Consider the following 27,262-nt stretch of genomic DNA (forward strand, 5'->3'; position numbering starts at 1 on the left):
TTCTACTTTTATCACATGTAGTCATAAGATGTGATCAATATTATTTCCTCTTTTCAGAATTCATTGAGGTTTTCTTTAGCAGCCTTATATACAGTGCCGTGGCGTCAGCCTAGCTCACAGCAACCTCAAACTCCTGGGCTCAAGCGATCCTCCTGCCTCAGCCTCCCAAAGTGCTGGGATTACAAGCGTGCGCCACCATGCCCAGCCTCAGTATTTGTGTTTTGACTGAAATTCTTTGAGAAAAATATTTTAATTTATAAGAGCTTTTCTTTCTCCTACTTTCTGGAAGACATTTCTGCTTTTATCACATGTAGTCATAAGATGTGATCAATATTATTTCCTCTTTTCAGAATTCATTGAGGTTTTCTTTAGCAGCCTTATATACAGTCTTCTTTTATAAATGTTCCCATGACTGTTTTAGAGGAGGTATATTTTGTGTTTACAGCAAAGAATCTGATACCCTAAGGCAGAAAATATACATATATACTTCAGAACAGTGCATCCAAAACCAGGCTGCAAATTCCAGGGGTTGGGGCAGGGAATAAGGTATCTGGTTTAATGTGGAGTGTTAAGCCTCAATCCCATTAATACCAATTCACTTGGTACAAGGGCCGGGTAATCTGAATTTTAAGAAGCCCCTCCCCACCCCCTACTACAGGATTCCCATGTAGATAGTCACTGTTTTTTGAATAACATTGTTCTTCATCTTTGTTTCTTTGCTTTATTGTGGACCAGGAAGGGACGTTTAAGTCTCCCGATTCCTTCTGCTAATATCCTTGCAACCTTGGGCAAGGCATGCCATCTCTCTGAGCCTCAGCCGCACCTGTCAAATGCGGAACAACAGCCCCTCTCTTCCGGCTGCAGTGAGGACTCCCTGGTTTAGAGCGCCTGGCCCAGAGTAAGGCTCAGTGATGGCAGCCACCGCCGCTGGGATGGCCTTGGACTCCCGCTGGAACTAGCTTTCGGGCCTCTGACCGAAAGGCAAATAAATAACGACCTTCTGTCTCGTGCAATCTAACTAGCACTTATGGTTACAGTGGGGCTCAGTGCCCACCCACATGGGCAGTCCTCGGCAAATCAGATGTGTTTCTAGATTTTATACGCTGATTACATAAGCTCACTTGTCAAGCAAATATTCTGTAGCTCAGACTAAGTGTCTTGTGCTGTCCTGCTGCAAGGCACGGTCCTGCCGGAGGTGGTCTGTCTCTGACCCCAGGCCTGCCTATCCCCACCCGACTTACTCCAGGCTCCCTAGAGTGGCACCTGTCCCGCGCTCAGGGACACAGGGCAGCCTGTTGCAACCACGGCTTCAAAGTCATGCAGGGAGAGAACAGGTTGAGCATCCTAGGTGAGGATGTTCTTTCTGCAGAGGTGGTGGAAAACCACACGGGGACATGGCTGTGGGGGTGTGTCCCCGAGTGTCCAGGGAGAGGAGGTGGCTTCACAGACAGCTGGGCGTGGCTGCTCTCCTGCTCAGGGACCTTCAGGGGCTCCCTGCTGCCCTCAGGGCAAGTCTACCCCTCAGTGTGGCCACCACTCATCCACTGCGACACAGTTCAGAAGGCACTTCTTCTGGGTAGCCCTCTCTGCCCTTCCTTTGGGCTTCTTGGCCACCGGCTCTTTCCCTGCTTCCCCTGGGAACCACAACACCCCGCTGCTTGGCCATCTCCCCAGATGGCCACGAACCTGGGAGGCAGGAGCTGTCTATGCCGTGCCGACTGCTGGACGCCCAGCCGCCAGGCCAGGGCTGGCAAGCAGAAGGCGCTCGCTAAATGCTCGTTGAACAAGGGGAAGGGGCTCAGACTGTCTGCGGTGCATTGAATGGTGACCCCCCCCTACAAACATTAATACATGTCCACTTGGAACCCATAAACACGACCTTATTTGGGGGAAAAAGGGTCTTTGCAGATATAATCAAGAATCTTGAGATGAGATCAACCTGCGTTACCCGGTGGGCTTTAAATCTGAAGACAAGTGTCATCAAAAGAGAAAAGCACAGGGACATTTGAGAGACACGGAGGCGCCATGGGAAGACAGAGGCGGAGATTGGAGTGATGCCACCACAAGCCAAGGGACACATGGAGCCCACTGGAAGCTGGGAGAGGCAGGGAAGGACCCTCCCCTAGAGCCCCTGGAGGGAGCATGGCCCTGCTGACACCTTGATTTCAGACTGTGGTCTCCAGATCTGTGAGAGCCTAACTTTTTGTTGTCCGCAGCCGCCCAGTTAGTGGTATTTTGTTACGGCAGCCACGGGCCGTTCACACGCTGCTCTATCAGTGAAAGCCTTTCTGGGGATGTGAGGAGAAGCAGGGCTTTAGGGAAAAGGTTGTCTCTGTGTAGGCAACACCCCGAGGGTGCACTTGGCCAGACACCCAGGGAGAACTTGACGCCTGTATTCCCCAGGGCCCCCGAACTGGCATTTTGTCTTCATGTGTCAGCAACAAGACCCACACGTTATTCTGGGGCTTTTCTCTGACAAAAGATAGTGGGGTAAGGAAGGTGAGTTAACTTTTGTCGGGTTAAGGATTTGATGAATGCATCAGATTTGTGAATCTTTAAATGGTGCTTATGTGGGGTTTGGTTCTAAAACCAGCTCAAAAGACGGGAATCAAGGAAAGTCAAACTGACCTTGAAATCGCCCTGGAAGAGCCCAGGCAGCAGCCTGACCACATCTGTGGCTGGGGCTGCTGGCCACCCCCCAGCATTTGTTCTCCTGCTTCCTGTAGAACGAGGGACTGCGTGTTTCCGTGGGGCCCCCGGCTGCCCGGGGAAAGACCACTTCCCCGCATCTCTTGCAGCTAGGCTGCCCATGTGACCACGCTCTGGCCAAAGGGATGTGAGAATGTCCAGCCTGTGTCCTTGAAGGGCAGAGCAAGCCCTCTTTTCCCATTCCCCCTCCTGCTGGCTGGGTGGCGGCACAGCGGGGTGCCGTCTGGGCCGTGGAGGTGTGGCAGAGGGACGGTTGAGACGGGTCCGGGTCCCTGCCGCAGTCAGACCAGGCCTGCTTACCTCCCGACTGTCACATGGTAGAAAAATCCACCTCCATCTTACTTCAGTCCACTGATGCCTGGGTCCGTCACAGCAGCTGAAACAAAACCTAACCGATACATTGTTGCTCCGCAAGGTCAACACGGCCCGCTGTCCCCAAGCTTTGACACAGGCTGCTGTTCTTTGGCTGAGCACCAGTGAAGAAGTTGACTTGCATTCGGGGCCCACAAAGTATCTCACAGCTCACAACCACGACTGTGAAATGCTCATACTGCGCGAGTTGGGCTACCGAGCCCGAGAATATAAACACGAGGTGGGGGAGGGCTCAGGGGTCAGGGGTCTGGGCCCCACCTCTTCAGCCCAACACCCCAGCACCTTTGGGCAGTGCAGTGTGAGAACCATTAATGGGAAGCAATCATTTCCGGTTATGCCGCATGGACCACCACTGCCCCACCTCCCACTCTTCTGCCACAAAGCCAAAGGGAAATGGCGAGTGGTCTCTGAGCATGGTGCCGCCGCCTGGGAGAGAAAGGGGCCTGTCTTCTTCTGGCACCTTCCTGGAACATTGGCCATGGGTGGTTCACTTCACTTCCTAGAGCCTCGGTTTCCCCACCTGTGCAATGGGAGCAATAAATAGTCCCTGCCTTGTGACTCGGCTGAGACTTAACTGAGTTCCCGATTGCGGAAGTGCTTTGTAAGCTGCAAGTGGACAAGGTGGCAGGGATAGAATCGCCTGGAATCTTTTTGTGGACAGGGTACGGGAGGGCTCCTGACAGCTTCCAGGGAAGGCAGGAGCAGCTGCCACTCGGAAATCTGCTTGGTAACAAAATGTTTGCCGTTGGCCTGAGCCCAAGGATGGGGCGCTGTGGCCCCAGTGGATCATTTTCATGAAAGCTGCAATTAAGGGCAAGTGGGGTCTATGAAAGAGGCTGGAGGGGATGCGCCCTGGCTTCCGGCAATGCTGTAGTGAGATTGCAGGGCCCCTTCCATCCCCTTGCTGGCCCAGAAGGCCCTGGCCTGGGGCTTTTGCTGGAATACTCCAGCCTCCTGGGCGCGGGGGGGACGCTGCCTTTCCGTCGGGGGGACAGGGTAACGACAGCTGAGGCTTGCGTAGTGCATAGCGAGGCAGGCACCGTTCTCAGCCCTCACTTAATCCTCCCTTCCCCAACGAGTCTGTCCTGTTGTTGATCTTGGTTCCCAGGTAAGAACACTGAGGCACAGAGGCTTGCTCAAGTCACGCTGTGGGTAAGTGGCGGAGCTGAGATTCAAATCCAGGGAGTCTGGCTCCAGTCCTTGCTGCTATCCAGGGAAAAGCGGCCCCAGCCAGAATGGGGAATTCTGCTGCAGTGTGACCTCACGGAAGCCATCAGCCCTCTCTGGAGGTCTGGCTTTCTGATCTGTAAAATGAGCTTTGTAGGATGTAAGGTCTCTGTTGCAACCACTCTGCCGCATGCAGCAACCGTAGACAGTATGAAAAGCAATGGGTGTGGCTGTGTTCCGATAAAACTTTATTTACAAAACCAGGCCACAGTAGCAGCAAAAAAAAAAAAAAAAAAAGCCATAGTGTGCTGACCCCTGATTTCAATCATTCATGTATTCATGTCCCTTCTTTACTACTTTTACTTTATTGTATTATTTATGATTTTAGAGACAGGGTCTTGCTCTGTCGCCCAGCCTGAAGTGCAGTGGCCCAATCACAGCCCACTGAAACCTTGAATTCCCCAGGCTTAAGAGATTCTCCTGCCTCAGCCTCCGAATAGCTGGGACTACAGGTGCGTGCCGCCACGCCCAGCTAATTTTTCTAATTTTTTTTTGTAGCAACAGAGGTCTCACTAGTTGCCCAGGCTGGTCTTGAACTCCTGGCCTCAAGCAATCTTCCCGCCTGGGCCACACAAAGCACTGGGATTATAGATGTGAGCCATTGTGCCCATATTCATGTTCTTAATAGTTTTCTTTATACCAGTTCACTAGTATTCCCTAGAGATTGGCAAAACCGTAGATTTGATAAGCCAGTTATAGATCTGTATTTGTGGCGTGCATGTGAAAATAAACTCACAAATTAAAAATTAAAAAAAAGTTTGTGGCCCACCTAAAAACATCTGAATCACAGAGGTCCACGCTCTGTGCTTTGGGAGACATTTTCAGGTCAGTGGTTTTTAAACCGCAGAGGTGCTGAGGGGGAGGATGAGTGTGTGGGGACCAGGCTCTGTACCCCGACTTGGGACAAAGCAGTTCTCGCCTCACCTGCTTTCTACGTTGGGGTTCTGCACGAGATTTTTGTTTGGAAAAGGGGTTGTTCAACCAAAAGAGTTTGGAACCATCTAGAAGTGGCTTCAAAATGAACTTGGAACTTCTGAGCCGTGAGTGAGGATTTCCCAGATCTGCTTACTCAGGGCGGTGAGTCTCCTGTGTCTTAGGTCCCTTAACAACAAAGGGACGGTTTCCTGTTACGTCTCCGTCCAGCCCTCTCTGCTCAACCCAACACACACATGCCCGGTGAGTTCTCCGCTCCGCCTGCCGCCAGCAGTCATTTCCAGCCTGCTCAGTGGAAACCCAGCTCCTGGTTCCCTCCGGGCCACCTCCTGCGATGGCCTGTCTCAGCACACGCTAGCGTCCTTCTTCCCACTGCTTAGGTCCAGGCCGGGGCGCCAGCCTTGGCCGTGCACACCCCACAGCCAGACCTTTAGTAGCACCACTGGCTGCACCTTCAACCGGTCTACAGGTCTGGGCCACCTCCCACCCCTCCACTGCCACGTCCCCCATCCGAGTCGCCATCGCCTCTCCTGGGTCCTGCAAAGGCCTCCGAATGCCTGTCCTGGCTTTGGTCCTTGTCCTTCTGTTGTCCATTCTCAACAGGGCACCAGATTGAGCCTGCTCTGCTCCCCCCACGGGCCCAGGCTTGGCGCCCAAGCCCGAGCCGGTCTGGTGGCCCCCTGCCTGCCCCCTCTTGCTCTTTCTGCAGCCCGCAATGGCCCTTCGACTCTCCCTTGAGCACACAGAGCTCGTATCCTCTTCTTCCCAGCTCTGCTCACCGGCCACCCCCTCGGAGAGCCCTTCCTTGGCCCCGCCAGACACTCCCCAGAGAGAATGGAGCCTGGGCGGTGCTAGAGGTCATCTGCCCACTCGTGTCTGGGTCTCCCCACATTCGACTATCGGCTCCTTGGGGCCAGGAGTGTTGTCTCTTGTGTTCACTCCTGCGTGAACAGCAGGCAGGGTTTTAGGTTTAAACCTCTTCCCTGGGGATGAGGCCGAGGGCTTAGTCCTTGGAAGCCAATTGTCCCCAGGTGAGTCTCAGGGCTACCCCCACCACCTCCCGCTCTCTAGCCTGGCACTGCCCACAGCCATATTGAACCGCCACACTCGCCCAACTGGCCTGGGACTGATAGCGTTTGACAATATTTACAAACCAAACAAAAAGCACACGGGGAGGTCCATGGCAAGCAGGAGCTGAACAGGAAGAGCCTCACGGGGGTAAGAAGAGAGAGCCCCTCATCCAGGCCGCCTCGAGATGAGAGCTCGAGTCGGGCACATGCTGGGCCTTCGCTCCCGCGCCTGACTCCTGGGCGGCGACGTGGGGACGGCAGCACAGCCCGCGGCCCAGGGGCGAGAGCGCGGGGTGCACAACAACGGCCCCGCACGCGGGAGCTGCCCTCGCTGCTCTGGGAAGGCCGAGAGCGCCAGGCAGCGGAGTGTGAGGCCTGCTGTGCGCAGTGCTATCTTGGGAATGTCGCCCACCTCTCTGAGACTCCATTTCTATGTATCCCATAAACGTACCTCCCACAGTTGCTGGAAGGAGAGAGTGGGGCCATTCATTCCTCCGTCAAGTATTTACTGAGCACCTACTACACGACACAGTGTGCACGGGAAAGGCAGGCCTGGGCCCTGCCCTGTTGGGGCCTGTGGCCCAGAGAGCGGACAGACACGAGATAACAGCACAGGCAGCTGTTCCCAGGAGCTAAGGGGGCGTTCGGTGTCATGAGTGCATCGAACCGGGCACCTGGGTTTGCCCGGGACAGGGCTTGGGAGGGTCGTCTACGGAAGGTGCGTATTTCCACAGCCCAGGCAGCACAGGCGAATACGTTATTATTAAGCAAGTATTCTATTAATCTTTTACTATTAATACTGCTGGAAAAAATGATTACATATTATTAGTGCGGCTCAGCAAGAGAGAAGCGAGGGGAAGACATAACCCAAGAGGCTTTTGTCGCAGGATGGGAGAATGTGTTCCATTTCGGCGAGGTGTACCAAAGGGTTAAAGTCATTTTCATTAAAATTTAAATTTCAGCAGGCGCTCACTCTCCCTTCCCCGTCCTTTGAACGTGTGACTGGCAACCATTTCATATTTCAATCTCGGCAGAACAAATTGAATTAGATGTTGAAACCAAGCTCGGCTGTGTTCACCAAAGCCTGCGTGCTCCGCTCACACTAATCCTTTCCCGGGCGCTGCGAGGCGGCCCGCCACAGAAGACAAAAAAGCCCAAGGAGGCAGTGAAAGGAGAGGGGGAACGCCGCGTGGGTAAAGGCCGCTGGAGACCGTCTTCTGCCTGGCGCGTGGGTCTTAAAGCCTGGGAGACGGAGCCCGTGTCCGCCCACAGGGAGTGTCCACATGGAGCGACCTGGGTTTCTGTCCTCGCACCCGGGGCGCCCAGCACAGTGGCTGGCACGCAGGGGCCGCCCAGAAGGTGTCTGATGAACGAGTGAATGCGTGAATGGGGTGGTTCCTCCTCTCTGCAGGATGGCAGTGACTATTCTCCTTGCCCCTGTACCTTCCTGAGAAGGGACAAGATGCCTAGCGGCCCCCAGAGTCAAGGTGTTTATGCTGGAACCTGAGCTCGCTGGTCTTGCGGCCCTCCAGCCCCGTCCCAGGGTGCAAGCCAGCTGGAGATGCCAGCTTGAGCTTCCAGGGGGAAGGCACAGAGCTCCAGGCCCAGCGTGGGACTCCACTGGCACCCTGGGAGCACGCTGTGCCCTCTGGCCTAGAGGCACTGAGCCAGGGGCCCCTGAGTCTAACTTGCTCAAGAGACACTTTTGCTACTGTGGCCATGGAGTCCCCGCCCACGTGGGACCCCCAGTAGAGCGGGTTCGGGACAGACCCAGCAGCAACGCCACGGCAGCCACTCCCTGGAGAGGGCTCGCCTGTTTCCCATCAACCCCATCCCACGTGGGGTTGCGCTTTGGCTCCAGGCAAGGAATGACCGGGTGCCTGCTCGGCCGCTCTGGGGCTGGTGGGCAGAGGGGCACCTGCTTCAGGCCCCTTCCTGCATACGCGGGTCTCCAACACGACCCACCCCCGGCAAGCCGGCCGGCCTGACGCACGCTGGGTGCAGCCACATGAAGTTGCCTTCTCGTTGAACAGTGATGTTCATGACGATGACGACAACCACCACTTCCTTAGCATTCACTAGGCAGGACACAGCCTGCTACGTGCTTTCTATCCACGATCTGCTATTCATTCTTTAGAAATCCACTATGCCCATTTGAAAGACATGGAACACAAGGCTCAGAGATGCTGAGACCCTAGAGATCCAACCCAGGCCTTCGAAGTCGGGGCCTGTGCCTTCTGCCCTCCTCCCCTCACGGTCACTCACCCCTGTCCCACCTTAAGGCCCTGTCTCGTGCCCCAGCCCAGTCCCTGCGCAGGTCAGGAGGCTCCTGGACAGGCCCTGGAGTGGCACTGCCTCCTCGGCTGCCACCTCCCAGGTTCACGCTGTAGTTTCTCCCCTAGATCATCTGGGTGTCTGGGGCTACTGAAGCCCCATCGCCCCTTCAAACTCAACTAAAGCCCCTTCCGGAAAGCTCCTCTGCGCCCCGCTCCTGGTGACAACAGTGCTGTGCATCCCCTGCCGCCTCGGGTCAAAGGCCCACGCCGGACGGAGGCGGTTCTCAAACAGTGCCGTCACCTGTCCCTCTTCTCCAGCGAGGAACAGATGAAGCCTCCGGACCAGGCTACCTACTTTCCCTGGCTTTGTTCATTATTACCTCGCGGGACTCTCCTGCATTCCGGAATAATCATGATAATTATGATAAAAATTATAATAGCTTTTGTAGTTCCTGTTTAAAGCGATTATTTTCAAGGGGTGAAGGGCTCTGGGTCACTGCGACTCTTGTTCAAACTCCAGGCTGTCCCCTGTACTAAGTGCCGTGACTGGCAGGGCACGGCGTGGGGGGCTGGGGCCGGGCGTGGGAGCGGAGCTGAGCGTGGCTGCTGAGGATGAACGGGTCAGCGAGGAAGTGGAATTTAAACTAAGGAAAAAAGGGAGCCAAACAGGAGACATGTGTGAAGGGTATCCCAGGCAGGGGAGGAGAAAGTGCAAAGGCCCCGGGGTGGGGCCTGCCGGGAGCACGGCCAGGGCGCAGTGCAGGGGGTGAGTGCGGGGGAGGTTGGGGGAGGCCTGGAAGGGTTTGGAAGTGTGCACTGACACGATCCAGTCCGTGGGTCCAGCCAGGTCACACTGGCTGCACGTGGAGAAGGGGTGCTCCTGGGGCGAGCGGGGAAGATGGGACCAGGGTGGAGTCCACGGTGGGCGTGGCATGGAGGTGGATGACCAGGCACGAGATCTCTGTGGGAGGGGAGCCAAGCACTGCTGTCCGCTCACAGGTCACCCCTTCTAGTCAGTGAACGCCCAGGGCAGGGAGGGAGGAAGGGAGGAGGGGACGTGGCAGACTCAGGGCCAGGCCCAGCAAGTGGCTGGAAGGCTCTCCCCGCTTCCTTCTGGACACATGGGGGGCAGTGAAGCACGGAGGGTAAGACCAGGTCTCCAGGGGCACACGGATCTGACTCATGTCCCTCCCACTGTGCGACCTTGAGCAGGTGCCTGGAGCTCTCTGGGCCTCACGATGCTTCTGCTATCGGTGTCATCCCATTTTAAAACAAGGAAACTGAGGACTCAGAAGGTCAAGTCACCTGCCCAAGTGCTCTGACACCAAGCCACGGACGCCGCCAAATCCTGCTCTGGGGGAGGCTCTAGTAGCATCATCCTGATCAGTTAAGTTGGTGCCAATGTCGCCTGCCTTCTGTACCAGGTCCACAACTTACTTTTGGTGACCCCCATTCCACCTCCGGCCCTGGCGGTGTGGCGATGGGCGCACACTGTCCAGACCAGAGGTGCAACGAGGAGCCACGTGCGCGAAAGCAGGAGGAGCAGAGGGAAGGAAGGGGGTGGGTCCCGGGCCCTGTCATTCCCCAAGACACACGGGGACTTGGGAGCCTGGTCACCTGAGGGTCTGGCCCGGGTGTGGTTTAACATTGACTTAGCGTACAGCCCCCACCCCAGAAGGCTGTGCTCAATGTGACGTCTGTGGGACACCCCACTATAAAAGCTGGGGAACGAGCCACTCTGGGTTTTGTCTTTCGTTTCCGTGAATCCTCAGGGACCAGCCAGGGTTGCTAGCGGAGTGCCGGCCCCATAGACACGGGGAGCACACGAAGCCCTGCGTGGGTTCCAGGCCCCTGTGAAAGCTGGATGAAGAGTGGAACCTCGTGCCTGGAAAAATGCACACACCAGGGCTCGGGCACGAAGTCGGGAGACCCTGGACTCTCGTTCGGGGTCCCACCCGGCGACCCCGCACGGAGTAAACAAAAGAGCTGGTGAGGCTCTTCTGAGCTTTACTTGGACCGACTCACTCGATGCCAGCACTATCTATGTGACGTAGGCACGATTATCACCCCCATTTCACAGAAAGGAAAACTGGGGCACTGAGGGGCTGCACAGCTGGGAATGGCCACGCCCAGATCCAAATGAAGGTCAGATTCGCTCTGGTTCTTGCTCTTCCCTCTCCGCATCTTGCCCTCCGGCTGGTGCTGGCACAGCCCCAGCTCGGTGGGGGAGGCTGCACCGTGGGAGGCTGCTTGCCAGGGCTGAGGCCCTCGATGCGTCTCACAGGCCCCGACCGCAGTGACACGGCCCAGCTCAACCAGCGAGCTTGGTGCTCGAGGCTTCTTTGTGAGCCGTCGGAGGCGTCCCTGGATGGCTAAACCAGGGCTTGTGGTTCCGAGGGGCGAGGACGGGGCAGGATGAGGCCGAGGCCCAGCTGTGAACAGTGCCCTGGGCAGACGCGGGTGGGAATCCAGCTCAGCAGCTCTGGGGGAGAGCAGGAATGAGACTTCTATGCTCAGCACCGCGCCCGGCGCTTTCCATGACTTACTGCGTTCATTTCTCACTAAAACCTTACGACGTAGAGCCCGTTGTCGAGGAGGAGGCTGGGCCCAGGGAGGCTAGGTAACTGGGCTGGGTCTCCCAGCATGAGCTGCGTGGAGCGGGGTTTCACGCCCAGACAGCCACCTCCAGAGATCTGGCTGACGCCACACTGCTCCTGGGCTGGGGCAGGGGCAGCAAGGGTCTGCGGATCTCTCTGTCCCCCAACCTTCCTATAAGCAGATGGGGGGCCCTGCGCAGCTCTCAGGGCTGCTGGGCAGAGGAGCACACTGGGGAAACTCATGCAGGAGGGACACACGGCCGGGCTTGAGGTGGGCCAGTGCTCAGTGCCCAGAGGATGTCCCACCATGGCTGCAACCTGCCCGCTCCCTCGGAGCCCTCAGTACCCGGCACGGCAGGAGCGCAGTCAGTGTCTGTGGGGCCCCCAGGCTGGTGTCTGGAGCCCGGGATGCCTGGGCTCCATTGTCCCCCTGACCTTGGACCCACGGAGGGCAGGGCTGCCTGCTGCCCCTACCCTGCCCCGGCCCACATGGCGGGGAGAGCAGAAGCCGGAGCGGCTGCCCCGGTCCCCAGGGCCCCGGAGCCACGTACCCTCTCGGTGCCAGCTCACAGCTGAAGGGTTTGCTCCTCGCTGTCGCTTTCACTGTCTTCCAGCTGCTCCAGGATCTCGTCCAACGCCACAGACCGCTTCTTCTTCGGGGGCTCTGTGGGAGCCCAGATGGCACGAGAGGAGACAAGAACAGTAGAGAGGGTTGGGAGGCGGGAGAGGGGAATGACAGGGAGGGAGGGAGGCAGGCATCAGAGAACGGGGGTGCAGGGACAGAGGGAAATGAGGATGGAAGGGAGGGATGTGGCGGGAGGGGGACAGAGAAGGGACGGGAGCAGCGAGGAGAGAGGAATGAAGGAGAGAGAATACTGGGGTTAGTCTCTGGCTTCACCATGGGGTGGGTGCCTCTCTGGCAGCCCCAGAAACTCCTCTGCTTGCCCAGCCGTCCTCCCCATCCTCCTCCCCGCAGAGGGAAGAATTCCCTTTAGAAAAGCAGGGGCTCCCGTCTAAGCTGCCTGCTCCCAGCAGGTCAGAGGTTGGCTTCGGGGGAGCTTAGCCATGCCCAGGGCAAGAGCTGGGGAAGCAACCGGGAGCTGGTCCTGTTAGCTTGGAGGTCACAGACTCCCATGGTGTAGTAAGTGGCTGGCATACAGAGGGTGCTCAATAAATGGTGGCTGGTGAATAGAACAGATGCAGAGCTCAAGGATTCCAGGGGAGGCACAGAAGGAAGAGCAATTAGAGGTGGCTTTGGAGAGGAGGGGCTATTTGACTTGGGCTTTGAAGAATGCAGAGGAGTTTTCTGTGAGGAGAGGGGATTCGGATGCACAGCATGAAGGAAAGCATGAAAGTGTGAGAGGGCATGGTGGGCTCAGCAACATACACGCGTTGTGGGCCGCAAACACTGTGGATTGAATGCCTACTGTGTGCTACAGCTCTACTCCTCTCGACAACCTCACAGGGAGGTGCTGCACTGCCTCTTACAGTTGGGGGAACTGAGTCACAGACAGGTAGGTCTAAGGTCACCCAGCTAGGATGTGGTGGAGCCAGGATTCAAACCCAAATCACGCCTAAGCCCACAGTCTTTCCACTTTTCATGAAGTCCCCGGTGCTGCCCAGAGGGTGCCAGAGAGACCAGTGGTGGCAGGAGAAGATGTGCTGGTCCCCCGGGCCCTTCGGGAAGGGCATGGAGCTAGTCTAGCCACTCATCAACATGCAGCCCCTCACGCGTAGGGCTTGATTTATACAGGGGCGGCATAAAGAAGCTGTCCAAATGCCATCCCCTTCCTTGGCTCAAACACCTCCTCCTGCGTGAAGCCCTCCAGGTGGAACAAGCCACCCTGTGGCCCTGGGCTCCCATCTCCCCCCTGGGCTGGGAGCTCCCCGCAGCTCATGGCAGCTGCTGCGTCTTTTCCCCAGGGCCCGCGCAGTGCCTGGCCCAGAGATGAAAACTCTTTGGGTCCCTTCTGGGTGGTCTTGGGCAAGTGATTTTACCTCTCTGGGCCTATTTCTTCATCTCATCCCTCCCAAATCAGTTCGGACACTGATCCCTTCTCATCTCCATGGCTGTGCCCTGATCCAAGCTCCTCTCACCTCTCCAGTGGACCCCCTGCTCCCCTGGGGACTCCTCTAAAACGTGTGTGTCGAGTCCCATCACCCCCAAGTCCCCTGGAGGCGTCACTGGAGCTGGGCCAACGCCCCCTCCCCAAGACCTTCATGCCTGCAGTGCCCAGATCCCCCTTGGTCCCCCAGCTCTGGTGCCCCCACCCCCGCTCTGCGTCCACAGCGCTTCTCACCGCTGACGCTGCAGCCGGCATTTCTTTGTCTGGGACATTGTCCCGCTCACTGCTGCGTCCCTGGCCTCAGCACACTGCCTGGCACCTAGAGGGTGCTCGGGAAAAGCCCCCGAATGGGGAAGGAGCGAATGGAGCTGACGGAACAGGGGAGGTGCGGAGGCACCCACCTGCCCACCTGGGAGGCTCAAGGCCTGGCAGCTGTACCCATCATTGTTAATCATGAAAAGGGAGAGGGGGACAGGGTGGGCTGGGGTGGGGGGCTGGCAGCCCCAGGCTCAGACGCCGGCTTCCTTTCCCTCCTTGACGCTCGGGTTTCCTTATAAACGCCAGGCTCTGGAGGTACACAATGGCCTCTGGAAATTGAATTCGTGGGCAGGTAATAAGAGCTGGGAAATAGAAGTGCAACAAAACAGGGCCTGCGGGTCTGTCACTGATGTCCCTCCCATCTGCTCAGGCGGGGCGGCAGCAGGGCAGCTCGCTCCTGGGGTGGGGTCCCTGCTCTCCCGGGCAGGGCTGGCCTGGCATCCAGGGTGGCCAGCAGGGTGGCAGCGTGAACCGACTCTGAGACACTGGCAGGGGGGTGAGTTTGATCCCCATCCCTCGTGTCAGCTCAACCTTTAAAGCAGATCCAGACTCAGAGCACTTTTTCTCCTGCCGCTGTCCCCTGGGCCGCACTGCCACCCTTCTGGCTTCTGTCCTCCCTGCCAGAGGCAGGTCTCGAGTGGCATCTTGTGAAAACCTCCATCGGAACATGTGGCTCCTGTGCCCAAATCCTCCATTGGCGCCAACTCGCCTGGCGAAAAGCTGAGGCCCCGTCGCCTCTCCAAGTCTCCCTCCCCATCCCTGCTCCTGACACCCACCGCATCCACCTCAGGGCCTTTGCCCAGGCTGGTCTCTAACTCCTGGCTTCAAGCGATCCTCCCACCTTGGCCTCCCGGAATGCTGGGATTGCAGGCGTGAGCACGTGCCCAGCTCTGCTTCACGTTTTCACTTTACTGTCCCCCTCCCTGCAATGCCAGCTCTAGGAGGGCAGGTTATTGTCTGCGTCACCTACTGCTACTCCCCACGCCCAGAACAGCGTCTGGCACACAGCAGACTCGCAGCGTAACACGCGCGGTAAACACGTGCGCAGTGACTGACTGAATGAACGACAGGGGAAATTGAGGGTCTAGGCGCATAAACTGCTGAAGGACCAACAGAAGCCGAGAGGGCGTCCAAAGCATCCCTCAGCCTTCATGCGTGTCCCCATTCTTGCACGTGACAGAGACGTGTGGAGCTCTGGGCCGGACACCGTGGGGACCGAGACTGGCTCTGCCCCGTCCAGGGCATGCTGGTCCAGCAGGGGAAACAGAGACGGAGAAGGAAACAGATGGCCATGCCTCAGTTTCCTTCTCTGTAAAATGGGGATATGGGGGTTGTGGTGAGGCCGCCATGAGTGGAAAGAGCAACACCTGGCCCCTGGCGAGGGCTCGGTAGATGGTGCTGGGACCAGCGTCTGTGTCACCACTCCTAACACGGAAGGCATTGATTTCGCGTCTCTTTGCCAGTGGGGCAGTGCGCGCCAACAGGGCGGGGACTCTCGTACGTAGGAAGCCTGGTCTACGACAGGTGATCAATAAAGAGCCGTTAGGTAATGAGCGAAACGATTCGGTTCCTCAAGGCCAGGGAGGCACGATCGCCTGCTTCCTCAGTTCGCAGGTTGGAAAACGGAGGCACAGGGACACCCACCGACTCGCTGTGGGGCCAGGGACGTGAAAGGCACACTGGTGGCGGCTGACCCGGTGGCCGTGTGACTTTGGGCAAGTCACTTCAGCTCTCTGGGCCTCAGTTTCCTGTCTGTACAGTGGGGATTAAAAAACAGGACCCATCTCAGGGAGGCGGCTGCGAAGATTAACGAGTACGGGGGTGGGGCCCAGCGCACCAAAGGCCCGCGACTCAGGACCCGGGACCCTGCTCCCGGCCCGGCGCGGCTGGCTCAGGTCCACTGCCGGGGTTCAGGCTGGGCCCCCGACTGCTCCCACTGAGGATGCGTCGGGCCCCGACTTCCCACCAAACCACACCGGCACCCCCCGCCGGCCCTGCTTGCAGGGAACAGCTGCTGGAATCCCACTTCCCCGACATCAAAAGCCTCAGTGGGTTTTCACCAAACAAACATAATGCAGAACCGGAGAAAGGTGTAAAATAAATAAACGAAACAAGCTGTGCATTTTCTTTCAGTATTACAGCTGCACCCGAAGATAAACAACAAGTGAATGTCACCAAACATCAATACCCAAGAAATTAACTTGACAAAAAGCTCAGCCGTCCCCCAACAAACCCCCAGTCCTGCCCCACTCCCCCCGCCACCAACCTCCAACCACCATTTTTGCATTTCTGGAGTTCCCACCTAATGATTTTATTTTTCAATTAATTCCTTGACAGAATGCCAGCCTGCGTCTCTCCCTTCCCTGGCTGGCGCTGGCGGCCCGCGTGGAAGGCACAGGCAGGCAGAGAGAAAGGCGCGGGCGGGGGCGGGGGCTGATGGGAGGACAAGAGAAAGCGCTTCACGGGGTTTTGTTCCGGAGCAGAACGTTGAGGAAAGGCAAGCCGGGGAGAAGCACGTGGCTGATGGGGGAGAAGGGAGCTCTGAAAGGAGCCCTGAGAAGAGGCAGGCGTGAACAGCCGGGAGGGGGAAAGAGCCGGGCCAGGAAGCCCAAGGCTGGGCTCTGGGTGGAGAGGCGTGTGGCACAGGGCGCAGGGTGGAGCTGCCAGGACCAAACCCTGCTGCTCCTGGCTGGGCGATCTCAGGTAAGTTGCTTCACCTCTCTGGGCGCAGTTTCTGCAGATGCGGAATGGCAATGAAACTTATAATGCCCAAGGCCTAGGTGCTTAAGAGTATTAAAAGAGTGAATATGTGTAAGGCCCTCACCACAGCGGCTGGCACACAGCAAGCACTCGATACAGGTTAGCCATTCTTACCGCTATTGATGGAATCTGTCACTGAGAGCACGAGGGCAGGCCGCTTCCCCCCTCTGGAGCACAGGGACAGCGATACCAGCTGCCGTCAGCGCCCCACCTTGAGCGCCAAGGATTTCTCACGGCCCTGGCATGGGGCAGGCTGGACATGCCAGGGATTCAGGCCCCCAGCAGCAACCCTCCACCAGCGGGGTGGACGGGGAGCTGGTGGATACACGTCCCACGTTCTTCACCCCCGCCACGGGGACATTCTGCGGTGCGCGCCACACAGCTCTCAGGGGGCCCCAGCCGCCCGCAGCGGGATCTGCTCGCTCTGGCCCCCTGGACTGGCTCCCTGCCTTCCTCCCACGCTCCCTGGACCACCGCCCAGGCAATCTGCTGGGTGCCCAACTCCACATCTCTGGGGCTGCTTCCTGGGGAACTTGGACACTAGCGTCAAGAGGTGACCAAGGGGGATGGAGCCGGGCCTTCCACCGTGGGTTCGCCACAGAGCGTCTGAATTTGCTGACATAACATGAAAAACCTTCGGTTACCAATGTTTACAAACAGGGACATGCGGCACGAGAATCAGCATTTCTAGTTTCTCTTGAGACCTGTACTGAGTGTGGCAGATCTGGCCCTGTCCCCTCCCCACCCAAGGGTGACTGACTGTGCACTTGCCCCCCAGGGACGGGCCGCCTTGCTTATGGGGTGCTCTCCGCCTGCCCTGGAGGCCCCTGAGTTTGCTGCTCCCCTCGCATAAGGCTTCCCTCTGCTAAACCGGTTCCAGAACTGACTCTAACTGCTGGGGGTGGGGGCAGAGTGTGGAGGCTGGGATTCCAGGGCGGATCGAGGCACCCACCAGCTTCAGACTCAGTGGCCGGCCGTCCTGCACTGTTGGGGGACACCAGTGGCACATGGACTGAGCCCTGCAGGGTGCCGGGCACCCCAAGCTGCTGGTGCCTCTGCCTGGGTCTCTCCCTCCCTGCCCCCCCACCCCTGCTTCAGATCTTGCAGCCCCCACGGGCAGAGCCCTCGGATACCCCGACGGGCCTGTGTCCCAGGGCTGTTTACAGCAGGTGCATACTAGGTGCTCATGGACTGGAGGGCATCTTCAGAGAGGAGCAGCCTGGCTCAGGAGACTAAGCTAGTGGCTCTATATTGATACAGGGGGCTGTCTCAGGGATGCATCTTTTCAAAACACAGCCCATCCCAAGAACTAGGCATGAGCTGAGTCCTTGCTCAAACCTGGCAGGCAGGGAGACCAGGCCCCAGACCTGTCCCTGCCACCTTGGGGACTCCCAGGAAGTGTTAATCCCCACACCTCAGTGTTCCTGTCTGTTAAATGGGGACAATGCTTGCTCTTATGACATGGGGCCTGAGGGTTCCTGCCCTCCGTCTTTCACAGCAAGTTATTTCTGCACATACACCACGTGCCAGGCCTGGGGCTGGGGATGCAGCAGCGGACACAACCGCAAAGGATAAACCAAACCGCCTGCGGTGGGGGCTCAGCGTGGGACGAGGTGGGACCTTAGCGCTGCCACTCAGGGGTCCCCACCTTCTCTGAGTCACCGAGTTACTCTCCTACAGACAGACAGGACACAGTGTAGCGCCCACACAGAGCATGGCTGAGATAAGGCATGAAAGCACCTGGCCCAGAGCCTGGCATTCGGAGTGGCCAAGCAAATGCTCAAAGTACCAATCAAAGGGTCCTATGAGGCCACCCCAGAGGACTGGCAGTGCCCAGCAAATGGAGCCTCCGGGTGCCCAAGTTAAGGCTGAGGGGTGAGCAGCAGGGAGGAGACAGCAGGTTGGGTGTGGACTTTCTTACAGAGATCCCACCAGCGGGATGACATCATTGTCCCGTTTTTCAGATGAGGAAGCAGCTGCTCTAAGGTTTTGGGAAGTCATGTGACCTCGGACTCTCCAAGTGGGGTGCTGAGCTCGGAATGGGCTGGCTCCAGGGCCTTCCTGTCACACCGCAGCAAAGCCTAAGGTCACGTGGCTCAGCTGCTTGCCCTGCAGTGCAGACACCAGCCCAGGAAGGAGGGACTCCACAGGAAAGGCGTGAACAGACCGAGGCCCCGTAGCAGCCCCCATGTACCTGCACCAGCAGTTTCCTTAAAGGCCGGTGGTTCTCAACCTAGCTGTCCCATAGAATCAGCTAGAAAACCCTGATGGCTGGATCCCACCTCCAGAGGTTCTGATGCAAACAGCCCAGGGTGGGCCCTGGATATTACGACTACTGTTAATCGCAGTGCTAAGGACAGTGGCTCCCTGAGTGGCTGGACACGGCAGGTGGGGTGGCCGGGGGGTTGACCTCCCTCCGTGCTCTAGGAGTCCTGGGTGTTTTGTGTGTGCAGCAGTGATTGGCCACGCACACCGCATGGACAGGGGCTGGTGAAGCCACTCCGACCTGGACCTGAGATGGGGCCGTGGCTGTGGGCTGAGCCTGGGGCCTCTCCGGCTTGGTCCTGGTGTTTGTGTTGGTTACAGATCCTGGGAACCTGTGACAGCCGTGGGCACGGGCAGTGTCTGGGTGAAGGCGACTCATTACAGACGGAAAAAGGAAAAAGAAACAGGAAAGGTGGGAAGGCGTCCCCCACTCCCCTGTGTCAGGCCCGGGCGATCTTTCAGTGTTTCGGGCCTGGTCAACATGAGCTACCTATCTCTCTTCTCTTGGCACAGGCTCTGGGTTGGAAGCAGAGGCTGAAAGGGAGGAGTTGGCAATGTCTCCTCACGGGGCCAAGGCACAACGATGTCTGCACCAGGATCTGTAAGTGCGAAGGCTGAAGGGCCAGGTATGACGGGGTCAAACAGTCTGGGGGTGTGGGGGTGATTATAGGGAGGGCTGCGGACTGTGGCAAAAGGAAGCCCACCCTCCATGTAGACGGGCAGCCACTCCTCAGCCCCAGCTGCCCCGGGGAAATGGGCGACCAGGGTGTCTGGACCTGATTTTTCAAGAGAGGTCAGAATCTTGATTTTCAGGTCAAAGCTCCCAATAGCAAAATAGTGGTGATTAATTCAAAATCATTTTTTCGTATCTTGTAGGCAAAATGAAGATCTGTGGCTGACCTCAGCCGACAGCTAGCCAGTGGGCCTCTGATCCATTCTCTCTCCTCTCTGTCTACGAAAGCCCGCTAGTTTCACTCGTGGTCAGTAAACAGTAGTAAAACCTTGTCTGTGTGTTTTCCTCGCGTTTCTCTGGGCAAGCAAACCTGGCCGCCCCCTACCACCAGCCCCAACCCTGGGGGGAAGCCCACCTTCCTCCTGTCCCTGTTTCCAGCACTCTGGTCCCCAGGCCCCCAAAGCCTCGTCCAATCCGGGCCCGGCCCCTGCCCCTCCCAAGTCACTCTGAAATTCTCCTTCTGTCAGTTTAATTCTGTGATCGATGAGGAAGAGCAGGAGAAATGGCCCAGCACAGCTGGCTCCCCCGTTAGCCCTAGCAGGGATTCCTGGCCTCGCTGGCGACGGCTGAGTGAAATGTTTGCGAAACGCAGAGAACACAAGTCAATAACAATTTAGCTGGATTGGGAGCAAGTACCTTCCCCGCACGGACAGCCGCTCCCCGGGGGAAGGGAGAGAGAGTGTGCAGGATATTGTCGGAGCGCTCGGAAATATTTCCAAAACACCACCCGGCGAGGCTTGGGGCGTGGGGGCCGAGAGGAGGGGGTGACCGGGCGACACCTGCTCCAGCTTCCCTCCAGGCCCCCGGCCTCCCCAGGCACCTCTGCTGGGAGAAGCATCCGGCTCTACGAACGCGGCCCCCGCACGGCCAGCCATCCGCACCCTGCGAGCAGCAGCTGGCACCTAGGAGCTGCCTTGGCCACAATTCCCGCTCCTCGATTTGCCTTCTCTGGATTCCGCCTGTCCCAGCTGGGAGGGTGTGAGAAAGAGTGTGTCTCCCGGCCAATCTCAACCTCTCTCCTGGTGCCACCTGCCAACGTGACGGGGAGCTGGCGAAGGGACAAAACACACCACCCTGGGCAGAGAAAGTGGTCGTTTTCGAGAGGGCAGGACCCTCCGTGGCAACATGGGACAGGATCCCTCTGCCCGCCCCCCACCAGGGCCTTCGACACCTCCAGAGGAAGGGCTGCCACAGCCAAGTCTTAGGGGCGGCACAAGAAGGACCTAGATCAAGGAATAAAAATCGGAGCTTACAGAAAACCTCTCTCTCTGGGTCCACGGAAAGAACCACGACAAAGGGATATTTTGAATAATAAATTCTGTGACTTCACATACTTGCTTGAACTTTCCTGACTGTGATTTTTGAAGCCCAATGATTATGTTTTCATGGGCAAGATCAAGGCGGCCTATTTGCAAGGGCTGACGTGGGGACGACGGGCGCTCTCGGTCTCCGGTCTTTTGAAAATGTGCCATCCCATGAATGATTAAGTTATGGAAGGGGGTGGAGGGGGGGCTGTTGCAGGCTTTAAATATCATCTGTCTACTGATGACTTCCAAATTTATATCTCAGCCCAGACTTCGGCCCTGAGCTCTGAACCCATAGATCTATCTGCCCGACATCCTGAGGGGGGTCCTTAACGGGCGTCTCAAACCCGACGCGTTCGGAACACCCCCGCCCACCCACCTGCTCTGCGCAGCTTCGGGGTCGCGCCACCGTCCCGAGTGACTCAGAGCAAAAACCTACAGCCCGGCTTCGATTTGTCCCCGCCCCCCTAAAGCAAGTCCGGCTGGCTCTAACCTTTACCAAAAATGCTCAATCCACCTGCTTCTCTCCACCCACTGTCCTCCTTGCCTGGACAACTACCTCCATCCTTGTCCCTTTATAACGCAGAGGATGAGGTCTGACAGCGTAAGTCAGGTCTTGGCAACCCCCCCACCCCAAATCTCCCAGGGGTGTCAAAGTCAGGCTCCCTGCCAGGCCCGACGAGGACCCAGGAGGGACCCCTGCAGGCCTCTCTGCCTGCTGTGAACAAGCTCTGCCCCGGGGCCCTGCACCTGCGGCTCCTGCTACCTGGAATGTTCCCCCCGGACCTTTGGCCAGCTTATCCCTTCGAATCACACGGAAATCCTGATCCCCAGAAAGACTTTTCCAACCGTCACATCTGAAATCTCTCCTTCCTGTCTCCCCGCCACTGAAGAGCTCGTTCTGTTGTCCTTTCTAACTTCCTCCATGGCACTTGCTAGCCTCAGAACTCGTTATTTACATTCTTTTGGTAATCATCTGCCTTCCCCACTGAAGTATCAGCTCCCCGAGGGAGGGACCTTCTCTTCTGTTCATCGCTCTGCCCTCAGTGTCTAGAGCACGGCTTGACTATTAGGCGATCAGTGAAGAACTGCTGAATGAATGAATGAATGAATGAGCGGAGCAAGTGAGAAGCAAAGCAACGAGGCCGCCTTTCTGGGGAAGCTGGAGGGGTCCAGCGGTGCAGTTATGATACCTCTAGAATTATCTGCTCTCTGAGAAAAGGGGGGTATAGTGAGGAATTAGTCACCCCTGGCTTCTAGCTAAAGTAAGTGCAGCCATTTGACAAACTTAAGCTATGAGGGACCGGGTAGGAAATATTTCTGGCGTGGGGAGCCACAGTGGCCCTGTCACAACCACTCACTTTGCCCCTGCGGTGCAAGAAAGTGGCCATAGGTAATATATGAACAGATGGGCGTGGCTGTGTTCCAATAAAACTTTATTTATAAACACAGACTACAGGCTGTAGTTTGCAATTGCTGCCTTACCAGGATTAGGAGCCCAGATAAAGAGGACAAGTGGGGTTTCAGGAAGTGCCGGAGAGAGAGGGTGAGATGAGACAGGATTATCTGTGCTGCAGCATCCAGGGCTGCGTGTCCTCAGACCAGTCACTAGACTGCTCTGGGTATCAGTTTGCACGTCAGTAAAATGGGAACACCACCTCTCTCCAGGGAGTTGTGAGGCTGAAATGAGACTATGTACAACCACTTGGCATTACTCTCTGCACGTAGTAGGCCCTGGACAAAGCTCTCTCCCGCTTTCTCTCCTTTTCCCCTGACTTGATCACATGATTGCCTCTTTTCAGGCCAGTGGTGCTTCGAGGCACCTGGGGAGAAACATCTGGCTTCAGACCACACAGGGCTCCAGTGCTGGCCACACACCTGGGGCCTGGAGCATGTTGCCCAGCCTCTCAGAGCCCCGGCTTCCTCACCCCTGGGGCAAACGTGAAGACGAACCGAGCTGGCACTCGCACGGTACCCAGCACGTATTAGATGCTCGACCCACGTCCTGATCACCGTTCTGATTGCTGGGTTCTTACTCATGCTCGTGTTCTCACCCCACCAATGGTCACTGAGCACCCGTCTGTGCTGGATGCAGGCCACGTGGGGAGGGCCTTGTCCCCAGGAAGGTAAAACCTCACGGGGAGAAGGCACCCCCGGGGAGGATGAGGGGAGGAGGATGACGAGGGAATCCAGAGGATAGGGGCGGGGGGGTAAAGTTGAATTTCTGACACTCTGGCTGAAAGGGGGAGCCGGGGTCGGGCTCCAGCAGTCGGCTCTGGGCTGGAGGCCAAAGACCAATGGGGACAACCACCCGTCTGTGCCCGAAGAAAGCGTCTCTGGGTGCTTTGCTCGCGGATCTCCCACCCCAGCCTGGCTCGGGCACGGGCGGGGAAGGCGCTGCTGCCAGCCACTTGTCATGCCGGTCATGTCTGCGCTCCCAGCTCTGGAGGTGAAAGGTACCGACGCTAACCACAGCCCATCAGTCCTCCCCAGCTGGAGTAAGACAACACGGGGAAGCAGAGCCGCGCTCCCGGCCAAATAAAAGCCTGTTTGCCTGGGCCTCCCCGGCTGTGAGTGCTCTAAAACAGAGGCTTCTGCGGGCGGATTTCTTCCCTACCATTATATTCCCTCGGCTGCACTCGCAGGTACCGTGGCCTGCCGAGGCCCTGAAAGCTTCTCAGTGCCGTGACCCTGCTGCTTTGTAACACGCTCGGGAAGAAAAGGACACAGCCAGTGGCGGACTCTCCTCTTTCTTTCCTCCTTGCTCTCTCTTTTCAAACTCCCACATGCAAGGCGCTGGAGAATAGCACTTCACCTACTACGGGGCTGCTGAGCTGGAGATGAGAAATCTGATTCTTGGCCGGCAAGGAAGAGAGGAAGGGAGGGAAGGAGGGAGGGAGGGAGGCAGAGGACAGGGGCAGCAAGGGGACAGGGAGAAGGGGAGGGCGGGTCTGTGGAACATGTCCACAGACATTTTATTCCCTTTTGAAAGCACCTCTGTCTGATGTCAAGGTCTTTGCCTACTCAGGCCAACTTTTCAAATGACTTTCAAAGACCTGTCCTTTGCTGTTCAATCTGACAGGTGTTTTGCAAGCATCAACTTGCAAGGGGAGATATAATGCCCTGCCATTATGCAGGGGCAGTGGATAAAGTGAAGGCTTCCACTTGGAGGGGAGGCGCTGGGGGGTTTAAAACGAGCTGCTTTTGGCTGCCAGCGAGGAACCCGGATGAGCAGAGAGCTCTGGACCTGGCGCTTGGCAACCTGAGTTCCCACAACAGCTTTGGAGGGGCAGACATCGCGGTTGCTGTTCTACCAGCAAGGAACCCTCCTCCTCCTCGCCCCCGGGTACTAATAAGCTCCTACTGTGTGCCAGGCTCTGTGGTATGCTCTTGGGACACGGGAAAGCAGGCGGCATCTGCAGCCAGATATAAACATTGCCCGTCCTGGGCATGCTTATGTGTCAGACATACTCATCCTCTTTCTCATTCCTCCTCCCTCCCTCCTTCTCTCACACTCTCTCTCTCAAACACACACACGCACGCACGCACGCACACAGGCGTGCTACTGTCCAGGCTTATAAGCACCATCTCCCTACAGGCAGCTTCTCCTCTGAGCCCCGCGATTCCCCTAACCAGGTGCGCGCCTTAGTCCCGCCGTGCCGACAAGCTGAGGCTGAGCGACCTGGCCAAGGTCCCGGAACAGGTATAAGGACACACATTGGGGGACGATTTAGGGGCAGCCGCTCAGACCGGCTGATACAGACTTAGCACAGTAGGACGGCTCAAAGCACAGGCTGGGGCCCTGGCTCTGCCTTTGGTAGCTGGGTGCCCTTGGGCAAATTACTTGCCCTCTCTGTGCCTCGGTTTCCTCATCTCTGAAACAGAGAAAGACAACAGCACAGTAAGTCCTCCCTTAACACTGATGGGTCCACAGGTTCTTAGAAACCGTGACTTTAAGTGAAACGATATATAATGAAACCGATTTCACCCTAGGCTAATTGATATAAATAAGACTTCAAATCCATGTGGCATATTTCTGGTCACAAAAACATCGCCAGATTCTGAAGACCCAAACGCTTCTAATACTAAACACTGAAATAAATGTGAGCTATATATACATTTAAGAAAAATTAATAAAAACAAGTAAGATAATTATTTACCCGCTTATTCTGGTTGAGGGGCGTGAGTGGCTGAAGCTTATGCCAGCAGCTCAGGGTGCAAGGTGGGAACCTGGCACTCTCGGCCCCCTGTCCCCTACACTGGGACAATGCAGACAGGCCCATTCACTTAACAAGCACCTCTCTGGGATGTGGGAAGAAACCCAAGTACCCAGAGAAAACCACGCAGACAGGAGAACATGCAAAATCCACACTCCCAGCCGGGAATCAATTCTGTTTTTCTCATCAATGTTACAATGAAACGACATTATTTGAGGACCTGCTGTAATTACCTCCCAAGATTCTGTAGGATTAATACCTATGAAAGCCCATACGGAGATAGTATCTGGCCGCCAAGTAAGGCTAACAGATGTAGATTGTTATAGTAATAATAATAATTGGTATTATTTAGCTTGAACTGCAAATTGAGCTCTCTACCCTGACCTAGGTGCCTCAGGGACCCGGGGTCGGGGGACACTAGGCTGGTCTCGGAGGCTGGGCAGCCCTGGCCCACCAGCAATCTGGTCCCCAGTCCCTCCCGGGTCGGTGGCTGGGATGTCTGAGAAGCTGAGCCCCTGGGGGCAGGCGGGGCACACCCACGGCAGCGCAGGCTCCGTGCACCAGCCACGGTAAGCGCTTCAGCTGGAGCCAAATTTCCACTCTATCTGCTCCGGCCGCCTCCTACTGTCCCTGAATGTGGCTTCTAGGCCACGGTGGCGTCACCAGAGAGCTTCCTGCCAGGCCCTGCCGAACGGTGAAGATGCCTGCCTTTCATCCGTGCCCCACATTCCACGGGGAGCCCTTTGTGGTGGCCTTGGTGCTCCGGCCTCCACCTGAGGCCTGAGTGCCTTCCTGGCAGAGCTCAGGGCCGAGGCCAGAGCCGGGGGAGGGAACTGGGCACGGCCACCGCCTGCCCTCAGAGTCTGCCAGGGCCCTGGAAGCTCCGAACAATGAGGATTTAGACACAAGCGTGCTGGGTATTTTTCGCCGCAGGAGAAGGGCACCGAGCGGGGAGGGGACCTGGGCACGAGGGCAGGCGGCCAGCAGCCTGATTCTGAACAGTCAGGGCTGCTGTGGGCACCTCCCGTTTCCTGAAGAGATCAAACCGACAACGGGTGTGTTGGTGGGGAGAGGGGCTGACATCTCCAGGCCAGCATCTTGCTTAGGAGGGAAGCTCTGTCTCCTGCAGCCCCCTGCGCCCCCGCCACGTGTCCTGACATTTGTGGGTCACCACATATGCTGGATGTTTTCTGTGTGGTCCCTCCAGATCCTTCCTCCGTTCCCACGAGAGGACAGCATCACAGGGCAGCCGGGCCTCTGGCTGATGACGGGGTGGCCCAATGGGCTGCGGCAGGAGCACAGGGGCCGCAGGAGACAGAGCTGTGGCTATTTCTTGCCCAGCAACGTCCCTGCTTTCCTGCCATTCTTTCTGGCAGTAGCTGTGTCCCTGAAGTGTCCATTTGTACCTGCCCCCACGCTCCATGCTGTGGCTCTAGAGCCTTCTGTGGCTCCACCAGCCCCACACACACCTCCAGGGTGAAGTCTGCTCCCTGCTGGGACCCCGGACCACTCACCCTTGGCACTCAGTGTCTGTCAATGCTCAACTCGGACGCACTCGGGAGCGCAGAGCTGACGTGCCCCCCAGAACCCAGCAGGGTAGTGCCCTTTCAGAGGGATTCAAGAGGGGCGGCAACACATGGCTGGGTCCTGACACTCAACACCGCCCTCCGGGCCTTACCTCACCTCTGCACCTCACTTTCCTCATCTGTGAAATGGGGACAAGGGAACACACACGCCACAGGGCCTTCTATGAGCACATGCTTTGTCAGTTCTAAGGGGCCGCATGGCGTTTTTCATTATGATTTGTGGTTCACTCTCCTTCTAGAAGGGACCCTGTAGACCCGGGTTCCTGGTTGGGTGAGTCAGGATGGTGGACACCAGGCAGTAAACATTCACACGTCCCAGACTTAATGAAGGCCCAAGACTTCTGTTTTCTTAAGTGGCATTTGCTCGTATAATGCAGTACGGGGAGGTGGGTGGGTGGGCTGGGCTGGGCGGCTCTTGAGTCAGTCTGGAGTTCAAATCTGAACTCTACCAGTTTCTAGCTGGGTGGACACAACACTGCCTGCAGCTGCGAGGTTGCTGTGAGGCTGTGAGGACAGACTCAACAAACGCTGGCTGTCACGAGTCACTGCAGTGCCTCCCTGGCCTCAGTTCTCTCGGCTGCAAAACGGGGCTGCTCGTGCCCCTCTCACAGGCTATTTGGAAATTAATGGGAAGATGGAAGCAAATGATCTTTATCACTATTATTATTGTACCTGTCCGGTCTGGGCCCTGACCTGCAGCTGCTAAGTGGCCGTGAGAATGGCCAGTGCTGCAGAAACGCTTCCGGTCTGGTCTCTCCACGGGGGCGAGGCGCCAGTGCTGTCTCTGGAACTCGATTTATTGAAGGGGGCTTCTGTCCAGCGCAGGGCG

At 57.2% G+C, this 27,262-nt stretch overlaps 1 protein-coding gene across 2 annotated transcripts in view; it reads right to left on the bottom strand.

The window, feature by feature from the left end:
- The window catches only part of RBM19 (RNA binding motif protein 19), a 137,595-nt gene that overhangs the window by 9,959 nt on the left and 100,374 nt on the right, over positions 1-27,262 (bottom strand). The window contains exons 24-25 of one of the 2 annotated variants that reach the window (XM_012663564.1): positions 11,736-11,848; positions 10,933-11,069 (exon numbers count right to left, since the gene is read on the bottom strand). In XM_012663564.1, the coding sequence (XP_012519018.1) occupies positions 11,751-11,848 (98 nt within the window). In that variant the 3' untranslated portion in view covers positions 10,933-11,069; positions 11,736-11,750. Of the gene's footprint in view, positions 1-10,932; positions 11,070-11,735; positions 11,849-27,262 lie in introns of those variants that run through there. The other variant, XM_012663563.1, reaches the window with a different exon arrangement.

Source organism: Propithecus coquereli, unplaced genomic scaffold (genome assembly GCF_000956105.1).
Source record: "Propithecus coquereli isolate 6110/MARCELLA unplaced genomic scaffold, Pcoq_1.0 Scaffold81, whole genome shotgun sequence".
Taxonomy (NCBI): domain Eukaryota; kingdom Metazoa; phylum Chordata; class Mammalia; order Primates; family Indriidae; genus Propithecus; species Propithecus coquereli.